At 45.0% G+C, this 23,069-nt stretch overlaps 1 protein-coding gene across 1 annotated transcript in view; it reads right to left on the bottom strand.

Annotated features, from left to right (window-relative positions):
- Positions 1-6,746: 6,746 nt before the first annotated feature.
- Positions 6,747-23,069, bottom strand: part of LOC143297300 (uncharacterized) — an 85,989-nt gene continuing 69,666 nt past the window's right edge. The window contains exons 23-29 of the mRNA XM_076609574.1: positions 20,466-20,684; positions 19,846-19,931; positions 18,179-18,284; positions 15,526-15,679; positions 14,163-14,327; positions 11,380-11,977; positions 6,747-8,879 (exon numbers count right to left, since the gene is read on the bottom strand). Of these exons, the coding sequence (XP_076465689.1) occupies positions 7,270-8,879; positions 11,380-11,977; positions 14,163-14,327; positions 15,526-15,679; positions 18,179-18,284; positions 19,846-19,931; positions 20,466-20,684 (2,938 nt within the window). The 3' untranslated portion in view covers positions 6,747-7,269. The remainder of the gene's footprint in view (positions 8,880-11,379; positions 11,978-14,162; positions 14,328-15,525; positions 15,680-18,178; positions 18,285-19,845; positions 19,932-20,465; positions 20,685-23,069) is intronic.

Here is a 23,069-nt window from a genome sequence, read left to right as displayed (position 1 = left end):
ACTTGGTGCACTGACGCCCCCCTGACCCTCCCTTCCCGGCACCCCCATCCCCCCCAAAAAAAAAACACAAAAGACAAAAACAAACCCCACGGCAACAAAAGTGTTGTCATCTGGCAAAATTCTGGAGAAGAAATTTGTATTTTGTATTTGTATTGGTATTTTTTTTTTTTATCACAACAGATTTCTCTGTGTGAAATTCGGGCTGCTGTCCCCAGGGAAAGCGCGTCGCTATACTACAGCGCCACCCTTTCTTTGTATTTTTTCCTGCGTGCACTTTTATTTGTTTTTCCTATCGAAGTGGATTTTTCTACAGAATTTTGCCAGGAACATCCCTTTTGTTGCCATGGTTCTTTTTACGTACGCTAGGTGCATGCTGCATATATCCGAATGACTAGCGTCCAGACCACCACTCAAGGTCTAGTGGAGGGGGAGAAAATATCGGCGGCTGAGCCGTGATTCGAACCAGCGCGCTCAGATTCTCTCGCTTCCTATGCGGACGCGTTACCTCTAGGCCATCACTTCACAAATCCACTCTGATAGGTACACAAAAATATATGCATGAACTCAAGGCCTGACTAGTGCGTTAGGGGGAAAGGACGGAAGGGGTGGGAGGGGGGGGGGAGGGTATACTACTGTCATACATCTACACAGCAGATGTGGTGTAACGTGTATGGATTTGTCCGAACGCAGTGTTGATTCCCCTAGAGAAACTGAAACTGAAACGAAGGTCTCCACAAAGGCCACACACACCAGAGGAGTCCCCTCTCTGCCACTGATAAACCCGGAGCTTCCTTTTCGGAGGAAGTGTCTGGGTTTGTTCTAACGTGCCTTTTTATCATCCCTATGTGCTAGCTGAGCTGGCAGAATAAGCAGCATTGACTTTGAAGTTGTGTACCTTGTGTACATGGAGAGAGTTACCACTCTTCTATTGTTTGTTAATCCTTTACTCTCCAAGCCTCATTATTGTTTAGTTAAAAAAAGAAAGAAAGAAAAGAGTTCAAAGACTACAGGCGACGATGAAACGAAGAGCGCCTACAGGCAGCTCTAGGTGGACTCTATCCAGGAAGGCAGTCTGTTGTGCAGGCAACTCTGTTTCTTCAAAGCTGGCCGAGTACAGGCGCCATATAAATATTGATAATAATACTATTTGACAATAGCATCAAAACAAACAAAGCATTCTGTACTCATATTTGACGAAGACTCAACAGTGAATTAGACCAGGCGACACGGTTCGAACCAGAACCACAAATGTACAAAAGGACGAACAAACACACACAAAACACACTGAGAAACAAATACCAATAAACTCGAAGTGTGTACATGAAAGAACAAGAAGCAGATAGACAGACAGACAGACAGAGACACAGAGAAAGAGACAGACGCAGACAATCAGGCAGACAGACTGACAGACAGACAGACAGACAGAGTGAATGACAGGCAGGCATAGAGAGAGAGACAGAGGGAGAGAGAGAGAAACACAGAGAGAGACAGAGACAGAGAGAGCACGCACAACAACCCGTTTCAAACAGACTCACGTAACAAAGAACATAACTCTGAATTTTAATCCATCTTTCCCGAACCATTTTCTGACTGTATATGATTTGATTTGTATTTATTATAGACAGATCCTAATAAACTATAAAAAAAAATTAAAAAAAATAAAAATAAAAAGATCCAAAACCCCCAACAAAACGTAAAAAAAAGTACAATGAAAAAATTCTAATAGTCTACTTTATGGCCTCAAGAGAAAAGAACACGCAAAATTTTTCAGTGTATTCTGCTACTTGACTTGTGCCGAATTCATCATCTATCATTTTATATAGATCATAAATATAAAATCACCACCAGGTGAAGGTGTTTTTGTTGAATTGATTTGACCAACTAACAAATGAGACCGATGGTGTGTGTGTGTGTGTGTGTGTGTGTGTGTGTGTGTGTGTCTGTGTCTGTGTGTGTCTGTGTGTGTGTGTGTGTGTGTGTGTGTGTGTGTGTGTGTGTGTGTGTGTGTATGTGTCTGTGTGTGTGTGTGTGTGTGTGTGTGTTTGCACGGATATTTGAGAGTTCACATTGCTTGTACATTGTCGTAGCTCCAGACAGTAACAGTTAAAAGAATAAACAATAATAATCCGTTACTAAGTATACCATGGAAGACATAATGCATCATGTTAATCATACTCCCTCTCTCTCTCTATCTCCCTCACACACGCTCACACAAACACACTCGCACGCATGAACACACACACACACATACATACACGCTCACACACACACGCTCGCACGCACAAACACACACACACACACACACACACACACACACACACACACACACACACACACACACACACAAGCACACATTTATACACGCGTCAACGGATGAAAACATGCGCTCAGACTATTAATAAACGATTCAATAAACGTACACCACATGCACTGACAAAAACAACGATGAGATCTTTTATGATAAATTATGTCATTTCTGTATAACATCACTAAAACAAAAGAAGAGAAAAGCGCACGAATCATGTAAAAAGCAAAGCAAGTTTATCAACAAGCAAAAGCACTCACAGGATTTCCTTTTGGTGACACGCCAAGAAGAGAACATGTTCAGAAAAATAGGTGCGTGAAAAATAATGGTCATTGAACACTTGGAAATGAGACCCGGTTATTGCTTATGTTTATCGATGAACACTTGGTTTTGACATTTCACTTATTGCTCAGAGTTCTGCTCGTCGCAGGAACCACATCAGAACCATCAACAACAACAATAGCAACAACTCCATCACCAACAACAAGAATACAACAACAACAATTTCTATAGTTATCTTTTGAATCTTACAGCACAGTCCATTTCGTCAGAGGATGAAAAAAGAAGTAACCTAAACAAAAAGATGATTATACGTAATAAAACAAAATTGTTGTAGCAACAGGTTCTTGTTCATTGTTGCTTCTAGTCCTGCCAACCACTCAGGGCCATATCAGGACTGTCAAACCATACAAATGCTCAACGGCGTCAACACAAAACTCACACACACACACACACACACACACACACACACACACACACACCAACAACAAAAACAACACCAACAACAATAAAACTATAGGATAAGAACAGTTCATGACACATTATGCTAACCGTTTAGCTCCTTGCGGCAAATGACATAAGGCCGTGCTGAGGACGCCAGCCATTCCGCTCAATTTATCACCCCCAGATTACAAAGAATCGTACAAAAGTGAAATAACGATACTTCAAAGCTACACAAAAATACATAAAAAGGCCATACAGGCAAATAACACTACAGAATGGACAGCTAGTGCCACAACCTATTCGCCAGAGCAAAACAGCACAGATAGTGTAGCCGGTTGGGCAGGGTTCTCACCACGTCAGCACCAGTTTTCTTCAAGGCTTTATCGAGGACAAGACGGGGAACATATCGGGACTTGGGTAAAGGGAACAGGAGAGCGGGGGGTTAAAGGGCAAGGGACTGTCCTCGTGAAGGGAGGGAAATAAATAGTAAATGATTACCCTGTGGACAAAACAACAAAGTCCTCGTAAGCAAGCGTACAGTAATGTTTACGTTCATTCACTCCTTCACTCCAAACATCACTTTACCAAATATTTCACATGAATCTACAATTGTTACAAACGTGTGATAAGACTAAACTATCCCATTAATTGCAATGAGCAATTGCTTCCCGATTCGAAATTGTCTAATTTCTTAACGATATTTATATAAATCCTAGAAACTTCAAAACGTAAGTTGAGGTTACATTTCAGTTAAGATTAACTCGGTTATTCGAAATAATTGCAAATCCGTTCAAATGCATAACAGTAAACTGATAGAATAATATCAATAAGAAATACAAATAGCATTTACATTTTGGTATCAATTTCTCAATGCTAGAAATGCTTACTGTAAAGTGTGATATATTTCACTCACCCTATCAGGTTGACAGAGGCCCGCACACACACTGCTGTTGCCTGTTCTCTTTTAAAGCTAACTGAGCACTGATGATATTGGTTCTACAAGGAAAGGGTAGGAGAACTCACTTCGTAAAAACATATCAAGATGCAGCACATCCACCCGACATGATTATTATTTTGCACGTGAAGTTATGATGCTAAAGCTAACACGGGTCATATACGTGCTCTCTCTCTCTCTCTCTCTCTCTCTCTCTCTGCGGGGCAAAGAAAACAATTTCACCCTGTTACAATAGTACATCACGGACTACGGAAAAGAGGGAGGTTGGGGTGGGAGTGTCAAGGCTTGCTTGAAAAAAGAAAGAGGAATGGACTGGGAAGCAGAAAAAGAGACCCCACGCCCCCTACCCCCTCAAAAAAAAGTGGGTTTTTTTTGTTTTGTTTTTTTGTTTTTTTTTACTCTGACAAAATTGGGAAAATTTTCTCGCGCAGGCTTTCGGATAATGTGTATAAGACACAATAAAAGGAGGTGGGTGGGTGAGGAGGTGGAGGAATTGGGGAGGGGGGGGGTGCGGAAAGAGTTGATACCATGAGGATAGGAATGCTGTTGGGATGTTAATACCTTTTGAACAAAAACACAGAGACGACGTTTCAGAGGACCTCGAATTTGGTCAAGATCATTTGGATTAGATACAGGTGCATTGTAGTTACACCATATGTACCAGACAATATAAGCAATGGCGTGAATTTCATATCCCTCTCATTATTCAATCATCCCCATCCAAAAAAACACGCACGCACACACACACACACGCGCGCGCGCGCGCGCACACACACACACACACAAACACGCACGCGCAGGCGTAGAGGCAGAAATAAAAATACATCACTGACCCGCTTTTCTGCAATTCGTAACACAATCATATTCGTATACTATGAGAATGACTAATTTCGTTTGCTTTATCAACCCACCTCCACACTGCTGGTTTTTGTTTTGTTTTATTTATTTAATTATTTCTTTTGTTTTGCTTTTAAGTTCCAAAACCAGCGTCTTGCAATATTGTTAGTAGCTCTTATTCTTGTTTACAACAAATTTGAAAGACACTGGATAGGCCAGACAGAGCGAGAACCTGGTCACCTTCGTTATGTTTGATTTATTAAACGATCACACACAGTAAAGGAGAGGGGAAAAAACACGTAATGGCACACGTCTTAAAATTCATCTTTAAAAAAACCCAACAACATAGAGACAGAGACCCGCTCTGTTTTTATATCACAAGCATAAAAGAAACAGTGTAACAGGAATTATGCTGTTATCTTTCTTTCCACCCGACAACGACACGCATTACACGCAAGGCCAAGGTTTAAAAACCACTGTCTGCTGTTTCCCCCTGGTACTGAAGGGGTTAAGCGTAAGTGCGTTTCAAGTACGACATCACAGGGTTGTTGTTATGAGCAATTCGTATCACCTGATCGCCAATCCTGATTAAAAGAATACACGCATAATAATAAAACAGGTACCCTTAACAACAGCAACAACAACAACGACGACGACTACGACAACAACAACACCAACGTCAAAGCATGCTGAAAACACCAAGTGAATTAAAATAAAATTGATACGAATGTTTCAGCGGCCTACGCTGACCACTGTTCCCGCGTATGCAAGACAATTAACTGTGTGTTTTTTTTTGTGTGTGTGTGTTTTGTTTCGTTTTATTTTGCTTTTTAAATAGCGGCATGGACTGTAATAAAAGTCAACAAAAACACACCAAATGCAAAGTCGTCACCATCACCAAAGAACGATCTCACTAAGTGACTCATTTTGTACAGTTTGATGGCATACTATTTACAAAGAGAACAAATGTTCAATGGATAGATGAATAAACAACTGTACAGACAAATACTGCTCAATGGATAGATCAATGAATAAATCAAGTTTTTCACTAACTAACTAACTTACTGAGTGTTTCCATGTTTATCTCATACTCATTTCAGTGATGACTAAATTGGATGTTTAACTTTCTACAATGACGATTGTACAACCGATTACAAAGAGATGAATTTGATTAACCGAACACCCCCGACACACTTAATGTCGCAAAGACTGACATATCAACAAAGAGATAGAGAGAGACAGACAGACAGAGACAGACAGAGAGAGAGAGAGAGAGAGAGAGAGAGAGAGAGAGAGAGAGAGAGAGAGAAAATGAATCGTGCATGTGCCGTCACTTTACGTTGAAAATGTTGTATAAAAATAAATAAATAAATAAATAAATACACATATATATATATATATATATATATATATATATATATATGTGTGTGTGTGTGTGTGTGTGTGTGTGTGTGTGTGTGTGCACAAAAAATGAAACAAGCAAACAAACAAATAAACGCATGCCACAAAAGCAACATTTAAAACAGTTCAAGAAAACGAAACAGCTGTTCCAGCGACAGCGTCACCAACAGTTTTTTTAAGACAGGCAAACAACTGAAAGACGAATAAGTCATCAGTACCGGCTTAGTCGTTAGCTTTCAAAGCTAAGGTGGACGGACAAAAAGAAACATATAACTCCAAAGTACATTTCTCAGACATTAATTAGGTGTCTGTGGTCGACGATTTAGTCAAATAACGGATAACAGGCATGGGGAAAAACACTAACTAATCTGATTAAAGTTTAAGATAAAACCGCAAAAAATCCCACCAAATGGCTATGTATTCTAAATTACAATAACGAAAGAAGGGTAGAAAAAAAAAGAAGACAATCATATCATCTATTTGCCAGAAATAAAGAATGGAGGGAGGGGGTGTGGGGTGGGGTGGGGTGGGGGGGGGTTTAGAGGGGACCGTGACCAAGCTTCTGGATTCTGACAGAAAAGCTTCTTCAAGACAGACAGATGACACTGCCGCTGGTTACCAGGAAACTGGATTTGAAGCTAAAAATATGTTCCCGCGCACAGCACAAATTGAAGACAGTACCAGAATATGACACACCCTTCAACGCTTTCCCCTGAGTTGGCGATGGTTGCTGATGAAAAAAAAGGAAAAAAAGAAGAAAAAAAAAGAAAAAAAAGTATGTCGTCTTCTGCACCATGCCAGTCGGGCAGAAACGGGTTTCCCTACCCACAGAGATTTTAACTGACTACCGCTGTGCACTGTTTGTCAGCAGCCGTGGAAGTCTGAACCTTGCAGATGGTTTGATGTTGCTTGTCGAGGAAATGTTATTTGAATTCACGTCATCCAACAGGCCTTTAAAGTAAAACATAAATCAACTTGAAAATGACTGGAATGGAAAACAGGATCTGATATTACAATATTACCAGACGTGTTTTCAGAACACAAGTGATCAAATATTGTACACACTGCGGTGTCCACCCAAGGGTGCATCGGGTATGTACAGACTTTGCCGCCTTACGTAATGTGCGGAATTGCGCTGTCTATAAGTAGGTCTGTACGGGGCAGGTGCGTAGTTCTTTTCAAACAACGAAGTCCTGGGAGGTAGGCGCTGCTGCTGCTGGAGGTGTCTTCTCACGGTCTTGTAACGCCTGTCGAACACGGCGTCGTACCCGACAGACCTGCCGCCAAACTGAGTGTCTTCCTCTTCATCACTGTCACTGTAATCCGGAGGGTCTTCAGGGTCGTTTCCTAAATCGACCAGATTGTTGCCTGACGTTCTGCGGGAGATGGACACGGTGTAGTCGTCGCCAGTGTCGTCGTCATCGCTGTAGTCCGGGTTGATCAGGTCAATGTCGCCCTCCGCGTTAGCTGACGTCAGTTTCTGAGCTTCCTGAATGGCGGTGAGCGCCCGCTCCTCTTCCTCGTTGGTCTTGAACCAGGCGATGCGGGTGGAGGCGATGAGGTGCAGGAAGGTGCCCCAGCGGTGGCTCAGCATGCCGCAGAACTGGGTCAGCAGCAGAGTGCTGAAGAGCAGCAGGCTCACCGTGCTGACGGGCTCGTACTTGCCGGCTATGTAGAATGTGTCCTCCAGCACGTCTTGCTGAAGCCTCAGCTGCAACAGGACCAGGGTGAACATGAGGTTCAGCAGCATGTAGCCAAAGACTACGTTGTTCCGGGCCGAAATCAGGTCGTTGCTGATCTTGTCCTGCTGCTCCTTGTTGGCCTTGATCGGGTGCAGGTACTCGTCAATCATAAACTTCCAAAACCCGATCTCGTCCTCCTCCAGCTCCCCAGCACTGGAACCGGGAATGTCCACCTCACGAATCCAGTAGGTATGATCTGGCTCCACGACAGGCTGTGGTTTCGGCCTTGGGAGTACTGGAGGTGGGGATTTCCTGCGGGGTGGTTCTTCGGGCCTGACCGATTGATTAGCATTCCCGGGGCTTTGGCTTCCATCGGCCTCCTTGCTCTCTTGAGACTGTACCTGGCCACGGATCCCCATCATCTGCTGAACGAAAGCCTTGATGTCCTGGGCTATGGCCGTCAGCCCCAGCTTCTCGAACAACTTGTACAGCTTCCCTTTCTCCTGCACAGGCTGCTGCTGGCCTTCTTGCTCCGCGGAGGGGTCTACCTTCTTCGGCCCCTCCCGCGTGCCCCAGGATACCACGTTCAGGTTGCACAGGAAGAAGACGGTCAGGAAGACGAAAGTGGACGGCACGGTGAGGTAGTAGAGGATCCCGTGAAACAGGCAGAACAACTCGTTGGGGTGGATGAAGCCCGCGAAGATGAAGATGACGGCCAGGGCAACGAGGAAGAGGACGTCCGGGGACAGGATGCTGGCGGTGGCCAGGTTGATGACGGTGCCCACGGTGACCAGCAGCATGATGATGGCGTAGACAGAGGACAGGATGGCGGCCGCGTTGACCTGGGTCTGGGTCTTGGCCTTGAGGCACAGCACGATGTACAGGAACACGGGCACCACGGACAGCACGTACGACTCGCCCAGACCGATGGACAGCACCGTGTTGTAGGACTGGGCGATCAGGAACACCACCAGACCTGCCGTGGTGGACAGGAAACAACACAACCAAGTCTTTATATCGCTGTTCGCGTTAAGCCCAGTACAAGAAAAAAAGAGTATTTCAGACTTACATACGTAAAACAACAACAACAACAAATAAGCACAAAAAACCGCTGCATACCTAAACTTCATCATACGCTTCAACACGTTCACGCGTGTGGTATAAATCATAAGGAATGAAGCAGTCAAATATCCACAGGCAATGTTAGATTCTGCTGGTATCAACGTGTCTAGTGCGAGGTATCCTATCCTCATGAACACTCACGTTAATCATCAGTAATAATTACTTGATCTTTTTCAATTATTTTTTTATAACGCATATTTTCTGAATAGGGCTCTAGGCGCTGTACAAATATGGGTACAGAGAGAGAGAGAGAGAGAGAGAGAGAGAGAGAGAGAGAGAGAGAGAGAGAGAGAAGGGGGGTGGAGAAATACACAACGAGAACAACGGAATGGCGCGAGGGGTGTCCCTACATTAATCTAAAGAAAACTGGTTTTCAGTGAAGACTGAAATATAGTGGAAGAAGAAAAAATAGTGTCTGATCTGCATTGCAAGCTTGTTCCAGACGAGTTGGGTGAACGATAAAGAGAAAGAACGCTGACCAAAGAAATGACTTTGTTCTGACATTGAAGGGGTGCGAAACAGACGAGCATAGGACGAACGGAGCTGGAACGGGATGTGTTGTACGACTTTCAATACGGCCTGCGCAAACTGCGAGCAACTGCCATACCCTTCTGTTGGACAAAAAAATCGATCAAAGTACTCTCAGCACCGTGGGCTATAACAAAAGATCCAATTTAGCCGCAGATCACCAATACAAAATATTTAATCAATGCAGATAATTCTGGCCAGTCCCGTTGTTTTTTGGAGGTGAAACACGTGCACACAGTAAACGGAGTGACACAAAAAGGACGGGGGCTTTTTGCCTCCACGCTTCCATTATCCGACATCATCTATTCATAAGCCAATCAGGTCGGTTGTTTGGGAGCGGAGTGGGGAGACCACTCAGGAAGACATCGCGCTTTGCCCCACGTTGCTTGCAACCATGCCGACCGCAAAGGTTTATAACTTTATCAAAAATTCATCATTTCCATCACAGCTTGTCTTTCATCCACTTACTAGTCTTTCGGCTTTTATACAAAAAAAAAAAAAAAAAAAGAAAAGAAAAAGGAATGGGGTTGGGGTGTAAGGGGTGTAGTAGTGGGACAGAAATTCGCGTTGGGGAGGACAATGCTAGATTGCTTCTCTCAGATTCATAAACTGCCGCCCTCTTACCCCTTCTCCAACCACCCCCCCCCCCCACACACACACACACACACACGCACATACGCGGAAACGCACAAACAACCGGTTTTGTGTGTGTGTGTGTGTGTGTGATAGATAGATAGATAGATAGATAGAGAGAGAGAGAGAGAGAGAGAGAGAGAGAGCACGTGCATGCGTGCGCCCGTGTGTCTTTTGCCAGACAGAACCGCTTCTTTAGCGACGGGTTATTACAACAACCACTGTTCCGACTATCGATTCCCCACCCCCCCCACACCCCATCCCCGCACGTAGCAAAAGCTAACCTCTATCGATTCTTTACAAATACCACTTTTACAAAGTGGATTTTGAAACGCTTATGAAAGGTGTGTGCAACTTCATGCCCTTGGTCACCACATACGTCGCTGTTAATAGATGTGGTTAAAACAATACAAGACAAAGAGTGAGCACGTGAGGCACTATTTGTTCACCGGTCCGGATATACTGATAAATGGATATTTTATGTGAAATGTCGACGGTGAAATAACGCAGTCTGTTGACATATTCCAATAAAATGTTGTGAGCAATGGGTTTACATGAAGACAGACAAACATAGGTATACACAAACACACCCTCTTCCTTTCCCCACTTAGTCACCCTCACACATAATTATACATGACAAATGCGCGTACTTATATAGACAAGGCGGACAGTCACACACATGGATATATTTGAAGCTATCTCCCCCAAATAAACACAAGAAATGCCCTCACAAAAAACATACACATTAAAACGCGCACATACACACACCCTCCCCTCCCCCCTGCCCCATACAAACATACACAGAGAACCACACACACACACACACACACGTACGCACGCACACACACACGCACACACACTCACCCCCCCCCTTCACCCCCGTACACACACTATCTCTCTGTGCCCCCCGCTGCCCCTCCCCCCGCCCCTCCAAGACACACACACACTCTCTCTCTTCCCCCCTCACCCCCACCCCCCTCTCCACACACCAACACACAACCTTCCATCCAAGCACCCAAACAACTTCTCAACCCACCTTGTACCTCCACGCACACATACATCACCCTTCCCCCCCCCCCCCACCACACGCACACAAACACCAACCAACCCACAACCTACCACCCCAACACAAACACACAACCTCCCCACCCACACACGCACCCGCCACACACCCACACGCCCACACAACTCACCGGGCGCCACGATGCTGGAGGCCATGAGCACGAACTGGTAGAGCATGAACAGGACGCTGATGTTGTCGTTCATCTTCACCGTGATGCGCCACGAGCTGATCAGGTCGATGATGTTCGCCAGCGTCGACGGCGACCACCGACGCCGCTGGATGTAGAAGTCGTGGAACGTCTCCGGGGCGAAGGTCAGGGCGTCCGCGCCCGCGCAGTACTCGATCTTCCAGCCCTGCTGGAGGAGCAAGGTGCAAAGCCAGCGGTCCTCGCCTTGCTCGTACTGGATGAAGTGCAAGGCTTCAGTCGCCTCCGTGGTGTACATCCGCATCACGTTGTCGTCCATGAGCGCCGAGCCGCGGAAGAGCGAGAAGCACCCGGGGCAGCACAGCACGCAACCGAAAACGTGCTCGGCGGCCTTCTGCAGCCAGTGGCCCACGGCGTACTCGAACTTCTGGTACCAGACCATGGGCCCGTCGCCGATGGGGTGGATCCGCCCGCAGACCGCCGCCACCTTCTTGTTCTTTTTCATGCGGTCCAGCAGCAGGCGGACTGCCTCGGGCCGGAAGTCCACGTCCCCGTCCAGGGTCATGAGGAAGATGTTGTCCGCCTGGAATGGGGGAGGGCCAGGGCTTCGTGAATATTGACTGTGCTCGATATTCTGACTGTGTGACTTTCTTGAATTGTTTGACAGGGATTCTAGCATTGATCGTTCTCACTTTTCTCATTGTGTGTCCTTTTCTTGCTCGTGTGACTTTCTTGAATTTGTTTGATAGGGATTCTTGCACTGGCTATTTTCACATTCTTTTTGTGACTTTCTTGAGTTGTTTATCAGGGCTTTTAGCATTGACTGTCCTCCCGTTTTCGTTGTGTGTCACATTTTCTTGCTGGTGTGGCTTTCTTGGTTGCTCGACTTTCTTTAGTTGTGACAGGGCTTCTAAAATTCACTGTTTTCACTTTCTTTGTACGTGACTTTCTGGATCGTGTGACTTTCTTGGTTTTTCGACAGGGCTTCTAGCATTGACTGTTCTACCTTTTCATTGTGACTTTCTTAGTTGTGTGACAGGTCTTCTTAAATTGACTGTTTTCATTTTCTTCTTTTGTGACTTTCTTGAGTTGTTCGACATGGCTTCTAGCATTGACTGGTCTCTCTTTCTCATCGTGTGACTTTTCTCAGCTGTGTGACAGGTCTTCTTAATTTGACTGGTTTCACTTTCTTTGTGATCGTGTGATTTTCTTGATCGTGTGACTTTCTTGGTTGTTCGACAATGCTTCTTTCTTTGAACCTTCTCACTTTCTGATTGTGTGACTTTCTTGTTCGTGTGATTATCTTCTCTGTGAATTTGTTATTTGCTTCTGTTTTGACTGTTTTCCTTTGAGTGCTGGTATGTGTGTGTGCGTGTGTGCGTGTGTGTGTGTGTGTGTGTGTGTGTGTGTGTGTGTGTGTGTGTGTGTGTGTGTGTGTGTGTGTGTGTGTGTTTGTGTGTGTGTGTGTGTTGGGGGATGGTTGAGTGCGCGCGCGCGCGTGTGTGTATGTGTGTGTGTGTGACGTTTTGCGGATCATTACGAAGCATGACATCTTTCGGCAACAACAAACCGTGTAGGTGAAAATAACGAACTGGAGAGTACTCTGCATTAACATTTTCCTTGTTTCTTCTTTTCCTTATACTGTTCTTTCTTCTTCATGTGCTGGTTACGATAGGATAACTGTGAATTGCAGAAATGACAGCAAGAGACTGTGCAACGAATGTAGAATGAAAGATCGTGGGTTAAAGACGAATGACCATGTGTGCTGTGCACGTAATGTGGACTGATGGCCTAGAGGTAACGCGTCCGCCTAGGAAGCGAGAGAATTTGAGCGCGCTGGTTCGAATTATGGCTCAGCCGCCGATATTTTCTCCCCCTCCACTAGACTTTGAGTGGTAGTCTGGACGCTAGTCATTCTGATGAGATGATAAACCGAGGTGTCGTGTGTAGCATGCTCTTAACGCACGTAAAAGAACCCACGGCAACAAAAGGGTTGTTCCTGGCAAAATTCTGTAGAAAAATCCACTTCGATAGGAAAAAAACAAATAAAACTGCACGCAGGAAAAAATACAAAAAAATGGGTGGCGCTGTAGTGGTAGCGATGCGCTCTCCTTCGGGAGAGCAGCCCGAATTTCACATACAGAATCTGTTGTGATAAAAAGAAATACAAATACAAATACAAATATTGAAGAAGAAAAGCACAAGTTCTTACAAACCAACATCTTCCTTTCAGTGATATTCAACACCTTCAGGATTAAGACGGATAAAACATTCTTTGGAGTCACGAAGACAAAATTTCAAGCGCGTTTTAAAAGTTATTCGATAGAAATGTCGAACTGTGATTTCAGATTGATCTACTTGACAAACCAAATCAGTCAAACAATTAACTGACCGAACAGTGCGTTAGTCGGTAACTAAACCAGTCAATCAATGTGTTACTTGATCAGCCAACCAATCACCGCCATGTTGAACGCAAGGCTTGGGTCGATCGTAGACAAAAAAAAAAGAAAAAAAAAGAGTAACGACCCTTTCAGAGATGTGCGAAAGAGTAACAACGAAAAAAAACCCAACATCTAAAAGTGCTATTTACAAATCATGACTTATTCATCTTTCCTAATGCACGCGCGTAATACCACCTGTCTCTGAGCCCCCCCCCCCCCCCCCCCGCACCACCCATTACTCTCCAACAACTGTCTAGGGACATGGCACTCAACAAAACACACGGACTAACCAGCAACCACCCATCCAGCCATGCATGCAGTTCTGACCTGTCGGACTTTGGAGGGCGAAATGTTGTTGAGCAGTGACGTGTTCTTCCTCACTCGCAGACGTCGACGACGCTTGAGCTTCGAGTCACCGGCTCGCAGAGCTTCGTCCACAGTTTTGTAGTCGGCCATCAGGCGATACCCCAGCAGGTAGTACAGGTACAACACCTGTTGCACAGACGCGCGTGGACCGATGGTAGTAAAAACAAGATACACTGACTTGTACATAGAAAGAAAAACAAAAAATGAGTGGCGCTTGCACTCAGGCGACGCGCTCACCACGCGGAGAGCAGCCTGAATTTCACACAGAGAGAGAAATATGTTGGGACAGACTAGTAATACAATACGACACGACACGACACGACACGACGCGACACAATACGATGCGATACAATACGATACGATACGATGTGTACGACACCATACGATACGTTACGATGCGACACGACACAACACGATACGACACGACAAATCACGACACGACACGACACCTTACGATATGTTACCATGCGATACCATACGATACGTTACCATACAACACGACACGATACGACACGTCACGACACACCTTACGATATGGTACCATGCGATACCATACGACACGCTACCATACAACACGACACGATTCGACACGACACAATACGATACGCACGGTACGATACAGTAGCCATGTTCGGGGAGAAAGATCCGGGCCAAAACACACAAACAAACAGGCAAACAAAAAACAAAAAAACCCACAAAAAACAGAAGGAAGTAGAAGTTGTTCAGGGTATGAAGTTCGGTTCACTGAAGGGTTAAGTTCGACTTTTATAGTATCCGACTAGAGAACGTGATACATGCATAAATACATCAATATACACATTTTTACATTTGATGAGACAAAGACAAAAACAAAACAAAACAAACAACAACAACAACAACAAAAAAAAACACAAAAAACCCAAACAAACAAAAAAAGGAAAAGAAAAGAAAAAAAACAGAGACAGAGAAAAAGAACGTGACACAGACAGACAGACAGAGAGAGAGAGAGAGAGAGAGAGAGAGAGAGAGAGAGAGAGAGAGAGAGAAAGAGAGAGAGAGAAAGAGATAGAGAGAGACAGAGACAGAGACAGAGAAACACACACACACACACAGAGACAGAGAGAGAGAGAGAGAGAAACAACAAAAACCAAAACAAACAAAAACAAAACCACTCACACACACATCACTCGCATTCATCGTCCCGGACTAAGCCCCCATCCAACTTCAGATGGCTTACCCTTCACCCACCATGCCCCCCACACCCTCCACTTTCACACCCACACACCCACCCACACCAACTCCACCACCACCACACAAAGACCCCCTACCCTTGTATCCCTCATACCTGAGACCATCTCTTCCTGTGACGGATACGGTCCTTGTCCTTGAGATGAACGTACATGAGCGTGCCCCCGGGCAACGTGTACTTCAGACGGCCCCCATAGGGCGTGGGGATCTTGATGGGGGGCTGCATGTCGATGTTGCGCTTGGCCACCGATCTTAAAAAAAAAAAAGAATAAAACAATTCTTAAAAAAAAGAAAAGAATTTTAATTAGTCGCCGGAGAGGTCGCGCCAGTTACCTGTCATGCGAATGATAATGACACCACCACCACCAACAACACTAATGATAATAATAATGATAATAGCAATAATGATAATAATAATAATAATAATAATGGCAATGATAGTAGTAATAATAGTAATAATGATAATAATAATGATAATCCTTCTTATCATTATATTAATGATGATGATGATGATGATGATTATTATTATCACTATTATTATTACACTATCATCATTGCTATTATATTAATGATGGTGGTGATGATGATGATAACAACAACAACAAGAGGAATACCTCCGGGCAAGGAGTTCGTGGCGTTGACAGCAAAAAAAATAACAAACACGTGAACATGCAAGCATGAAGTACGCCCCCCCTCCTCTCCCCACCGACGCACCCCCCCCCCCACACACACACACATCCAAACAAACACACACGCAACCGCACACACACACACACACACACACACACGTACCACCACTACCGATGATGATGGAGTCTCCAGTCGGTCCGACGGATGAGTAGGCAGGCAGGTTTATCTGTCGGTGTGTGTCCTCATATGGGAGAAGAGGCCGATTCTGGATGCGCAGCACTTCCCACAGGTGTTGCAAGGGAAAACATCTCCAGAAGTTGAGCCCTGCTTCCTTCGCTCACGCTTCTCCTTAATGGCCAGGGTTCTCTTGTTTTCAAACGTCTTTATGCCACTAGAGCACAGCATCCTCCAGCGACAGCGGTCAAGGGCATCAGTTTCCCAGGAAGCGATGTCTATGTCACAGGCTTTGAGGTTTGTCTTCAAGATGTCCTTGAAGCGCTTGCAGGGTCTTCCAAGTTCACGGTGGCCTTCCTTCAGCTGGCCATACAAAAGCATCTTCAGGATCCTGCTGTCTGTCATGCGAACAACGTGTCCTGTCCAGCGTAGCTGGCACTGGATCAGCAGGCTTTCGATGCTGGGCAGGCCGCTCCTCTCTAGGACCTGGAGGTTGGAGACCCTGTCTTGCCACTTTATGCCGAGGATCTTTCGTAGGCATCTCTGGTCAAACTGCTCAAGTTGTTGAATGTGACGGCGATACGTCGTCCATGTTTCACAGCAGTGCAACAAGGTGGTCAGCACAACAGCTCTGTAGGTTTTCATCTTGGTGCTGAGTCTGATGCCTTTGTTGTTCCACAGCCTGTTGTTGAGTCTGCCAAATGCGGAGCTGGCCTTGACGATGCACAGTGTCACTTCTGCATCATGGGCTCCGTTGCTGCATAGGGTGCTGCCCAGGTAGCAAAACGTGTCGACTGACTTGATCTCTGTCACTGATCTTGATTGCAGGTGGGAGGGCACTGGCGTTCTGTGAGCTAGCTGGTTGGTACATGGACTCGGTCTTGCTGAGGCTGATGGTGAGTCCAAAGTGCCTGCAGGAGGTTGAGAACCTGTCCATAAAGAACTGCATGTCCTCATGGGTGTGTGCAGCAAGCGCGCAGTCATCAGCGAAGAGGAACTCTCTCATCAGTGCCTCAAACATCCTGGACCTGGCGTGGAGTCGCCGCAAGTTGAAAAGTTTGCCATCTGTGCGAAACTGAATGTAGATGCCCCGGTCACAGTCTTGGAAGGCGTCAATCAGCATGGCAAAGAAGAGAATGGAGAACAGTGTGGGTGCCAGGACGCAGCCCTGCTTCACTCCATTTACCACAGGGAACGGATCCGACGTGTCAGTATTTTCCTGTACTCTCGCCTGCATGCCATCATGGAATGACGTAATCAGCTGGATTAGGCTCTCTGGGCAGCCGAACTTTAGGAGGATCTTCCACAGACCATGGCGGTTCACCGTGTCGAAGGGCTTAGTCAGGTATATAAAGACTATGTGGAGCTCCTTGTTCTGCTCACGGCACTTCTCTTGCATCTGGCGTACGGCAAACACCATGTCACATGTTCCCCTGCCTGAACAGAAGCCACACTGTGCTTCAGGGATGACTGGAGACATGGTCAACCAGTCTGTTCAGTATGCTGCGGGCGAAGATCTTGCCGGCGATGCAGAGGAGAGAGATTCCACGGTGGTTATCGCAGGATGTTTTGTCTCCCTTCCGTTTGTAAATGTGGACAATAGAAGCATCCTTGAAATCCTGGGGGACCTCTCCTCTCTCCCAGATAGACTGGAACAGAGCGGTCAGCTTGTCTGTCAGCACCTCGCCTCCATACTTGTAGATGTCAGCCTGGATTCCATCTGCTACTGGTGCTTTTCCTGACGTTGTCAGCTTCAGGGCCTTCTGGGTCTCGACTTTGGTGGGAGGGGCAGCTAGCGAGTCATTGACTCACACACACACACGTACCACCACTACCACCACACCACAAAACACACACTTCCACATAAAAATCGACATACTTTTCTTTTTTCTTTGTATGAAAAAAAAAAAAAAAATCGCGAACAGCCATCCACGTGACCGTCTTACCCAATGGCTTCCGGCATGACCTCAATGAACTGCTTGACCCAAGAGTTCAGCACGCGCTGTTTGCTCTTCGCGTCCGTCTCGAAGGCGTCGTCAAAGATGATATGAACTGAAACGGAACAATGGCACTGTTGCGTTATCTACTTCTTCTTCGTTCGTGGGCTGCAACTCCATGTTCACTCGTTTGTACATAAGTGGGATTTTACGTGCATGACAGTTTTTACTCCGCCATGTAGGCAGCCATACTCCGTTTTCGGGGGCGTGCATGCTGGGTATTTTCCTGTTCGATAACCCACTGAACGCTGACATGGATTTTAGGATCATTAACGTGTGTATTTGATTTTCTGCTTGCGTATACACACGAAGCAGATTCAGGCACAAACAGGTCTGCACATATGTCGACCTAGGAGATCGAAAAAATCTCCACCCTTTAGTTATACCCACCAGGCGCCGTTACCGAGGTTCGAACCTGGGACCCTCAGAATGAAAGTCCAACGCTTCAACCACTCTGCCATTGCGCCCGTCATGTTGCGTTATAAATTTGTCGTGTTCTACTGTTCGAACATTTTACGTTTTCAATTCTGTTACTGCTTCATATGCGCTATTTGCATTGCCTGGTTTTACACGATTGTAATGTATTTCAGTACCTCCCCCCCCCCGCCCCCAAAAACAACAACAACAACAACAACAAAAAATCATGTGTCCTGCACTAGTATGACCTGTTCCGATGTATCTTCCCTCTCCCTACTGGAAACCAAAGGGCAAAGCGTCAACATCATCAGTTCTTGGTCCGTATTTCTGATTGAGCTTTCAGTTTTCGAAGTGTGTGGTTTAATTTCCTGTCAGAAAGACAGGCCAAAACTTGTCTTCTTTCTGCAGGCTCTTAATGCGTACTAACCCTGTGGTCACAACGGCACAGACACAGACACACACAGATACATACACACACACGCGCGCGGGCGCGCGCGCGACAAACACAGACAGACGGACAAACAGACGTAGAGCCACACACACACACACACACACACACACACACACACACACACACACGACATTGCTTCAGTCCGCACTTAGTTTTTTTTTTTTTTTTTGCATTGAGAGACACTGACCATGATGCAGACATCAAGGACTGTATAAATGATGGCTAATCAATTACTATTGGATACTGGACCGCATGCCGACTACACATATAAAACTTTAAATAAACAATGGATGAATGTCAACTCTCTGTAAAAAGAATGAATCTAACTGACGCAGGTATGGTAAGCATGCCTAATCAAACCTTGATAATTTTTACAGCGTACATCGGTTTCAAGACAGACAGCTACACCCCTCTTCCACTACAAAGGTTGAGAATGTTCAAAATATAGACAATCACGCAGACAATAGCAAAAAAAACAAAAACAAAAAAACAAAAAAAAAAAAAACAACAAAAAAACAAACAAAACCGAAACCTTTCCTTCGCAGCAAAACATGCTGCAACGTTGTCACATGTTATGGACATAATTTCGCAGTATCATTTTAAGTACGGAAGTTATTTCGTAACATCATTTCAACAACGGAAAATATTTCTTTAACACTCTTTTCCGTCATATTATTCAAACATCGTTTTCCAGTTTACGGAAGTCATTTCCTGACATCTTTTTGTGTAACAGGATACGACAACTCACTTTCTGGATCATAGAGGTCGCTGTACTCCTCTAGGACCTGAAACTGCGACATGGCTTTCCTCCGCGTGTAGACATCGAAATCCACTCTGTAGAAGGAAAAATCAACACAAATTACCGATTTGCAGCCAAACCTGGTGTTCCCACCCCCCTTCTTTTCGAACACGTTTCAAGTAACGAACGAGTAGCGGGTACTTTTGCATGTGAGAGAAGACAGTTTTGTTTGATCGGGTAAGGAATTCAAGAGATGTAACAATACAAACAATATGGGGAAAAAATCACATTTCAGCTCCTTGATCTCTCTCTCTCTCTCTCTATATATATATATATGTGTGTGTGTGTGTGTGTGTGTGTGTGTGTGTGTTATGTTGTTTACATTACATTATGTTCACATACCCCTGCATAATAAGCCTTGGCCTATATATGAATAAACCATCTCTCTCTCTCTCTCTCTCTGTGAAAAGACCTTTCTTGGCAATAACAATAAATAATTCCAGTGTCCACTCTCTCTCTCTCTCTCCCCGTCGCCCCCCCCCCCCCCATCCCCCGCCGGCCCCCGAACCTCCACGCCCCCCCGCCTCTCTCTCTGTCTCTCCTCCAACGAACCAACCAAACCAACCAACCTGAAGAGGGACTTGAGAAGCTGAAGCATTTCCTGCCGGACCTCGTGCCACATGGTGGCACAGATGTAGACCGTGGGGCGCTCCACCCCTTCCTTGAACTTGCCGTCCGCTTTCTTGTGCTGTCGGTTCCGCTCGGCGTTCACCCGCTTGTCCTGCCTCCTGCTGCACTGCAGGCTGACGTCCAGGAACACGGGGTCCCGGTACGGGAAGGCGAACAACCTGTCAGGTGGGACAAAGACAAACCATATATACAGGTCAATAGACCATGGACTCTTTTGGTGAACAATGCGTAAGACGGAAAAACATACAAGTCAACGAAACTGGACTCTGGGTCATAAGTGTAAGATAGAACACACTTTGTCAGCAACACTGGTCTATTGGCGAACAACCTGTGAGGTACTAAAAAGAAACAGCAACAACAACAACAACAAAAAATCCACACACAAAAAACAACCTGTGAGTTAGAAAAACTACAACAGACAAACAAACATACAAGTTAAAAAAAAAACACAAAAAACGATGGACTCTTTGGTGAACAATGTGTGAGATGAAATTAAAAAAAGAACACATACAAATCAACAAAACTGGGCTCTGGGTCAAAGTGTGAGATAGAAAAACACATTGTCAGCAACACTGGGCTATTGGCGAACAACCTGTAGAGGTATAAAAAGACAAAAAACAAACATAAAAGTCAACAAACGATTAACTCTTTGGTGAACAATGTGTGAGATGGAAAAACATTCAAGTTAACAAACACTAGATATTGTTGAACAATGTATGAGATGGAAACACGTTGACAGTAACTCTGGACTTTTTCGGTGAACAATGTGTGAGATGAAAATAAAAGCAACAACATACAAGTCAACAAATACTGGATCCTTGGTGACAAAGTGTGAGATAGAAAACACATTGTCAGCAACACTGGACTCTGGTGAATAATGTGTGAGAAAGAAAACAAAGTTTTCAGCAACACTGGCCTCTTTGGTGAACAATGTGTGAGACGGGAAAAAACACATAATTATGTCACCAAATACTGGACCCTTGGTGAACAAAGTGTGAGACATGAAACACAACGTCAGCAACACTAGCTGTTGGTGAACAATGTATGAGATAGAAAACGCATTGTCAGCAGCACTGGACTCGGCGAACAATGTGTGAGGTAGCAAATACAGTCAGCAATACTGGACGTTTTGGTGAACAATAAGTGAGATGAAATACACATTGTCAGCAACTCTGGAATCTTAGTAAACAGTGTGTCATACAGAAAAAACACACCAGTCAGCAAACTGGACTACTGGTGAACAAAGTTTGAGACAAAAACCACATTGTCGGCAACACTGGACCCTTTGGTGAACAATGTGTGAAACAGAAAAAGATAGGTCAACAAAACTAAACTCTTGGTGAATAAAGTGTGAGAAAGAAAACACACTTTCAGAAACACTGGACTCTTGGCGAACAAAGTGTGAGAAAAAAACAACAAAAAAACAAAAAAAACAACAACCTCGCATTGTCAGCAACGCTGGACTATTGGTGATCAATGTGTGTGACAGAAAACACACTTGTCAACGAAACTGGTTCATGGTCAGTGGTTCCAAATCTTTCCTTACGACCATCGGGGCGGTGAATTCACACCTACCGTGTGTCTGGAGCCTCTCCGTCCGCCGTCAGTCACACCCGAGCGGAGTGAGGAAAATAATATGAGAAAGTGCCTTTCCCAAGGACACAACTCAATGCCGAATAGAACAGGTCTTTATTACTACGTGTACCGGGGTCACAAGGAATACTGGGAGGGACAGTACACAATAAGGTATAAACATAAATCGAAAATCATACACAAACACAGATACAGTAGAAATTAGGATACATACAAGTGCATATGAATATAAAAAAAAAATTGTGCATACTCAAACATGCACGCACTGCACACACACACACACACACACACACACACACACACACACACACACACACACACACACACACACACACACACACACACACACACACACGTTTGAACAGAAGCCGCATATTACATGTGGATGGGGCTGATGACTAGATCTTCAGGTAGATGGTTGTCGATTGTACAGTTCTATTGATCATACTGGATTTGTCCGAGAGACAGGGCACTGACTGCTTTGGAAAAAAACTATTGGCGAAGCGATTGGTTTTCGTCCTTATACTTCTGTACCGTCGACCAGAGGGAAGCATCTCGAAAATCCCCAAAACTGGATGTGATTCGTTCTGGCTGTTTGCTTTTGCTTTTTTTTTTTTTTTTTTTTTGAGTAGCCGCTTATAATATATGTCTTCTAGAAAAGGCAGATCAGCCACGGTAATCTTGGTGGCAGTTTTTACAATTCTGTTAAGGGCTGCAACTTCTGCCTTGGAAATGTTTCCGTACCAAACAGTAATAACGAAGGTTAGCACACTTTCAATGACTGCTCGGTAGAGTGGAGTGATGGTCTAGAGGTAAGGCGTCCACCTAGGAAGCGAGAGAATCTGAGCGCGCTGGTTCGAATCACGGCTCAGCCGCCGATATTTTCTTCCCCTCCACTAGACCTTGAGTGGTGGTCTGGACGCTAGTCATTCGGATGAGACGATAAACCG

The sequence above is a fragment of the Babylonia areolata genome, chromosome 22, assembly GCF_041734735.1.
Source record: "Babylonia areolata isolate BAREFJ2019XMU chromosome 22, ASM4173473v1, whole genome shotgun sequence".
Taxonomy (NCBI): domain Eukaryota; kingdom Metazoa; phylum Mollusca; class Gastropoda; order Neogastropoda; family Buccinidae; genus Babylonia; species Babylonia areolata.
Note: the sequence above shows the minus strand (reverse complement) of the source record. Positions and strands in the feature narration are given on the sequence as shown.